At 42.3% G+C, this 6,000-nt stretch overlaps 2 protein-coding genes across 7 annotated transcripts in view; one reads left to right on the top strand and one right to left on the bottom strand.

Annotated features, from left to right (window-relative positions):
- Window positions 1–222: 222 nt before the first annotated feature.
- On the bottom strand, window positions 223–5,876 carry CEP19 (centrosomal protein 19). Of its 6 annotated transcripts, XM_027587700.1 has the most exons (4): window positions 5,365–5,458; window positions 5,150–5,281; window positions 2,203–2,343; window positions 1,232–1,593 (listed from the first exon to the last, which is right to left on the bottom strand). In XM_027587700.1, the coding sequence occupies exons 2-4, from the start codon at window positions 5,172–5,174 to the stop codon at window positions 1,232–1,234; spliced, it is 528 nt and encodes a 175-aa protein (XP_027443501.1). In that variant the 5' UTR covers window positions 5,175–5,281; window positions 5,365–5,458. The 6 variants fall into 6 exon arrangements, with proteins under 6 accessions (XP_027443500.1, XP_027443501.1, XP_027443502.1 ...); XM_027587699.1 differs by lacking the exon at window positions 5,150–5,281 and having other exon boundaries at window positions 223–1,593; window positions 5,365–5,876; XM_027587701.1 differs by lacking the exon at window positions 5,150–5,281 and having other exon boundaries at window positions 2,203–2,402; window positions 5,365–5,474.
- The window catches only part of PIGX (phosphatidylinositol glycan anchor biosynthesis class X), a gene marked incomplete at its 5' end in the record, with an annotated part of 34,305 nt that continues 34,065 nt past the window's right edge, over window positions 5,761–6,000 (top strand). Inside the window, one exon of the mRNA XM_027581836.2 lies at window positions 5,761–5,881. Within this exon, the coding sequence (XP_027437637.1) occupies window positions 5,761–5,881 (121 nt within the window). The remainder of the gene's footprint in view (window positions 5,882–6,000) is intronic.

Here is a 6,000-nt window from a genome sequence, read left to right as displayed (position 1 = left end):
CCCATAAATGACCACCATCACCCTTCTCTTATTTTTAATTAATGCTGAATGTTGTAATTTTTTATTCGAGATTCAAAAGGACCTGCTTGAAACTTTGATACGTGTTAGAATATGTTATGTGAGTAAATTTGTAATTTTTTGTAAAAAAAAAAAAAAGAATGATCCCTTTCATGGGGCTTTTAATGGTAAAGAGAGTAGGGATGGAGAGGTAGAAAGACTGAATAATTTTTACAGTTTTATTTAGTATTAATTTCCTTACAGAAAACACAGAATATCTGCCAATTAATATTCTAATAAGAAGATGTATCTGTACACATATAACCTGGCTCAACAAAGATCTTCTCTTTGTAGATCCAAACTCATGAATAGGCCTAAACTGGCGATGCCTATTATTCATTCATTATGGCTAGATTTCCCATTTTACAAACAAACCTCCTTATTTATGGGAAGAGCTTCAGAGTTTCAGAATATCTTTAGTACAGGTTTCCTGATTCCTGGAGCTGCAGAATTCCCCTGCTGTCCATCAAATGACATCCACTTGCAGCTGCAGGGCATTCTGCAGGGCTACTCTCCTACTCCGGAGTTAAAATACATATATATACATATACTCCAGAGTTAAAGACAAAATGCACACACGATAATCCCCTGGTAACCATACACGCCTTCCAATCTTACCAAACTATAATATGCTTACTGTCCCTCAAATAAAATGTTCTAATCCCTATCTCTATACCACTACCCATTCCCCCACCCCTTTCTTCTCCCAGCTTCTCTCATCTGGAATTCTATATAAACTTCTTTCCAAACACTACCATTTTGAGGGTCAGGCAAAGTCCCATCTCTCTACTAAAGGACAAAGTCTTCCCTGACTATTCTAACCCTATGGTCATCTAGGCTCTGACCCTCTTTAACTTTTATCAAGCATCTGGCTCTAATCTTTTTGCTGCCTAATTCTGTTAATTAGCTTTTCACAAGCTTTTGAATTATCTTCCAATTAGATTGTAAGCTCCTTAAAGGCAGACTCCTATATTCTGGTTTTCGTATCTTCCTCATGCATCTACATAGTAGATACTCTACATGTCCTGGTTTTGAAAAGTAACCTGGTCAATCCAAACTTGACCCAACATGTACATTTAGTGTTCTTTACAGATTTTTCTAGAACCATGTTCATACATCCTTTGTATAGACATGGATTTTCTGCTAGCCCAATCAATTCTTTGAGTTTTTGATATCAGAACTCGTCAGCTGACTCTGTGTCCCAGCCACAAGACTGCAGTTGTTCATCCTGTGGGAACTCAACTTCGATGTCATAAATGAAATTTGGATCATCCTTCTTCTTTTGATTTTTCTCAAAAAGTTCATCCATGATGCTCTTTCTCTTAGCAAGTTCCTTATCATCTAGTTTGTTCAGGTCTTCCTCAGGATCAATTGTTGTTTCCCGTTGAATTTGTTCCATTGTTTCTGCCAAACTCTGCCCCCACAAGTAACCTCGTAAAAAACTGAATAACTTCTCTAGCTGCCTCAGGGACACTTGTTCCAGGTAATTCTTGTGTCGTGGATTATTCTTTAATTGTTCAGCAGCTCTGTTGCAATCTAGGAGAGAAAAATGAAACTATATACCACACACAACAGATACACTGCAAACTACTGAAAGCATTATCTGCTATGAGAGCCAAGTAGCTAAGTGGCTTTTTCAGAATTAATTATTTTGCAGAACTATTATTCCTTTATATCGAGCTTTGAGTGTGGTGGGGGAAGGAGGGATGCATTTTTTATTTCCTTAACTTAAAATCACTTTGAGGAGATGTTAAACACTTGCAACTGGAGAAAACATCCGAGATGAAAAGGATTTATTAGTTTTAGATATTAGTACTGGTACTAAGAAAAAATCAAGATTACAAATAAAAAACACATTTGGAGGAGAGAAGGGATTCAGTATGATTGAATAATGCTATCTCATTTAACCCATATTACAATTCGGAAAGGGTGGGATTATCAATTTCCATTTACAGATCAGGAAATTGAAGCTCACTGACAATAAGTAATTTAGCTGGGGCTCACCTATCTACCCTGATAGTCATGATTTGAACCTAGGACTGTCTAACTCTGAAGGCCATGCCACTCTGTTATGAGTCTGAAATCATTCTTATTAAGTGATTTAGAGAACATTTAAGATAGGAGGCAAGATAAAGCATGAGGTACCTGAAAACTTCGAAAAGTTTCGGACTGGCATGATGCGTTGGCGACTTTTCCCCTTCATTTCATTCTCATAGATTAAGATAATAGCTGGAGGCTGGAACCTAATTCCACATTTCTTGGCAGTGCACATCATTCTTACATACACTTCAGGGTAAATCAGAGGAAATCTGATGAAAATGTGTTAGTCACATAATGACTTCCTGCTAAAGGGGAAAACAATATGTGTTGGATAAATCACACTCCCCAGTACCCCTCCTCCCCAGCAGATCTGGCTCTAGTCCAGTTCTAGAGTTGCATGCTCAGCCTGTCAATTTCAATACTTTGAGACCTACCCTGAAAGTTCAGTTTGGCCCTGGGGTTATCCTTAGTTGTTGCATCCCTGGTTCATTGAGGCGTGTAGGTTTGTTCACACATGAGCCTGGAAATGCAGTTCAGTCTGGACCTCTCAGTGTACTGCACTCTTAACCAAAGATATGTATATGAACCCCTAAGTCAGCCCAAGAATCAACTTAGAGGATCTTTTTAATTTACCAATTAAACAAGTATGTACACGTACCCTCTATGGCAAGATACTATGATTTTTTAACCTTAAACATTATGTTCTGAGTGGTTCACCAGCCCACGTCTGTCTCCTCTGCACATTCCCAATCATTTTACTCATCAGGTTTTTTATGATTACTTATTGAATCATTTATCTTCCCTTCTATTCTATATGCTGCAGGAGGGCAGGGAACATATCCATTGTTCAACAGAATACCTCAGCAAAATACCATACATACTTGTTTAATGTATTAGGGGTGCCTGGGTGGCTCAGTCAGTTGAGGGGCCAACTCTTGGTTCGGCTCAGGTCATGATCTCAGGGTAAGCCCGAGCCCCACACTGGGCTCTGCACTCAGCAAGGAGTCTGCTTCTCTCCCTCTCCCTTTGCCCCTCCCCTCACTTGCACACGCACTCGCTCTCTCTCTAATAAATAAATAAATATAATCTTTAAAAAATTTTAATTTAACGTACTAATATAAGATACAGCCCCTGTATATCCTTTAAGTGTTTATAGTCTACAAGTCTGATAAAAAATGCAGACCCGGTACAGATTCAAACTCTACATATACAAGGCAATAAAGTTTACATGTTTTTTCTTTCAACTTATTTGTCTCACTATGTTTTCTCAGTTACAAGAAACACAGCTATTTTGCAGTTAATACTTTCTATTCCCTCTTCCTGGTGCCTAATGCCAAAATACACTTAATTATAGGGATTGCTTTAGATAGGACTATATTCTCAGGAAGATTTGCAAATGTCAAGGAACCCAGAGGTAAAGCAGCAGAGGGTGATGATACCTTTATAAACTTTATTCTGCTAGAGAATCACCATAGGAACATAGTACTTTGGAGAAGACTGGGGGTAGCATGGGGAAAGAGGAGGAGGAAACATATAAAATGATTACCCTTGATTCTTTCTTTTTTTTCTACACATATAGTTTTAGTATAGTATTTTTTATATTATACATCTATTTCCTGCCTTGTAAATTTAACAACTTATGTGATTTTGTCCTTAGATGCTTTACTAAAATGCACATTTCTATGACTTTCAAGTGTTTTGTCCTATGGATATACCATTACCTATACTATTCACTCTTTATTGTTGGACGTCAGAATTTTTACTCTTAAGAAATTAATCAGAGGGTCGCCTGGGTGGCTCAGTTGGTTAAGCGTCTGCCTTCCACTCAGGTCATGAGCCCAGGGTTCTGGGATCCAGCCCTGAATCAGGCTCCCTGCTCAGCGGGGAGCCTGCTTCTCTTTCTCCCTCTGCCTGCCTCTCTGCCTACTTGTGCTTTCTCTCTGTCAAATAAATGGATGAAATCTTGAAAAAAGGAAAGAAAGAAAGAAAGAAAGAAAGAGAAAGAAAGAAAGAAAGAGAAAGAAGAAAAAAGAAAGAAAGAGAAGAGAAGAGAAAGAGAGAGAGAGAGAAGAGAGAGAGAGAGAGAGAAAGAAAGAAAGAAAGAAAGAAAGAAAGAAAGAAAAAAATTAATCATAAAGAACTGCCTTTTCAAATTACTGTGCTCTGATCTGATGCAAACGATCCCACCCCACCCCCTTCTACAAATACTACTCCCAGTTCACGTCCTTAAAATCTAGTCTGTTAGTAAGCTTTCTAGGAGAGCCTAATGAGCACAGTATAAATTCCACGCACTCAAGCAAATAAATGGCTGTATTCATGACTGATGTATGCAATTGATAACAATGTCGCTTTTTTGACTACAGAGCCTTTTTAAAATTTAACTTTTAGGGGTGCCTGGGTGGCTCAGTCGGTTAAGTGTCTGCCTCCGCTCAGGTAATGATCCCAGAGTCCTGGGATCGAGCCCTGCATCGGGCTCCCTGCCCGGCAGGAAACCTGCTTCTCCCTCTCCCACTCCTCCTGCTTGTGTTCCCTCTCTCGCTGTCTCTCTCTGTCAAATAAATAAATAAAATCTTTAAAAAATTTTAACTTTTATTTGTAGTAAAGTAATGTTTATATTGTTTAAAATGTAAAATAATTCTGAGGATTATAACAAAAAACTGTTGTCCTCTGCCTTTCCTCTCTTCATAGGCAACCAGTTTCAATTCTTTTAAGTGTTTCTTCCAAAATTTGTCTCCATATTTCTTAGTTTCATGCTTATACTGCTATTTTCGGTTTTCGATAGTACAGTCTGACATCTTTCCTCTTGCAGACACCGGTCCTACCTTCAATCTGCACCTGGGCCTACTTACAGATTCAATTTAATTCATGAAGACAGACGATACACTGACCTAACTCTTCCTTCTAGGAATTAATACTTTTCTCCCCAGGAATCAGTGACTGCCATAATCTTGCTAAACATCCCCCACAGCACCTAAAAGTACGGATTTTGGCAACAGAGAGACGATCCTCTCCCTAACTCACGTCCCCGCTACTGCAAGACTGACTTTCTTACCCTTAGAGAAATACAGAAAGTGCATCCTCTGCAGGGGAAGGTCTTAAAACAGCCGTGAGAGGTTTGTTTCCACCCAACTGTAGTGCACAGAGGAGCACTTAATTCGACTTTGAGGCCGGGCGGAGCCTGCCGCTGTAGGAAGAGGAGACAGCCATAAACCCGCAGACTTGGCTGTAGGGTGAATTTCCCCGCAGGAGGGCCGTATCCGCAAGTACCTGAAGTGGAGGTGGAGACGGAGCTCCCCAATACAGCTCGCAAGACTGCGCGGGTGATCCAGGTCCGGACCGGAGCCCACGGAGTCGTTCCCACAGCAACAGCCCTGGCGTACGTCACGGCGCGTGCGCCGCTCCTCGCCCCGCCCCTGACCGACGGCGAGGGGCGGGGCGGCGAGGGAGCCAATGAGGCGGCTAGGGTTGACGCCTCCCGCAACGCCGGAAGCTTCGGGGTTACTAGAGCTGCGGGGAGCCGGGGAACGGCCGGACTGCAGGCCCACGTACTGTCTTCCGTCAAGGTCACTAACTCCGTGGCAGCACGCTCTACGAGCGGCATAGGCGTGCGCAGTCTCCTCAGTTCGCATTTCGTCCCAGCGCGCTCCTCTGTAGGGCGCGTTCTCCAGCGTCCTGGCTGCCAGGGCCGTGGGCGTCCGGGCGGTGGCCTGGCTGCTCCTCTGGGAGGCGGCTGGACTTACCAGCACACCAGGCACCGACTTCGCCGCCGCCCCCAACTACGCTGGTAAAGGGAGGGGCGGGGCTGCGAGGGCGGGGGGCAGTCCGGACTTTTCCGTTCTCCGAGCTTTGCAAGGTTTGGTACTTCTCCGGACCTCGGTGCGTGGACGTAGAACCTGCTGGGTG

Source organism: Zalophus californianus, chromosome 1, assembly GCF_009762305.2.
Source record: "Zalophus californianus isolate mZalCal1 chromosome 1, mZalCal1.pri.v2, whole genome shotgun sequence".
Lineage (NCBI taxonomy): Eukaryota > Metazoa > Chordata > Mammalia > Carnivora > Otariidae > Zalophus > Zalophus californianus.
This window is presented reverse-complemented; position numbering and strand designations above follow the sequence as displayed.

Excerpts from the sequence above, each read along its gene's own strand:
- CEP19 (XM_027587699.1), bottom strand. The coding sequence starts at position 5,698 with ATGCCGCTCGTAGAGCGTGCTGCCACGGAGTTAGTGACCTTGACGGAA. Across the intron at positions 2,344-5,364 it reads CGTCTCCACCTCCACTTCAG|TGTATGTAAGAATGATGTGC; the intron begins GTACTTGCGGAT and ends TTTACCCTGAAG. Across the intron at positions 1,594-2,202 it reads AAACTTTTCGAAGTTTTCAG|ATTGCAACAGAGCTGCTGAA; the intron begins GTACCTCATGCT and ends TTTCTCTCCTAG.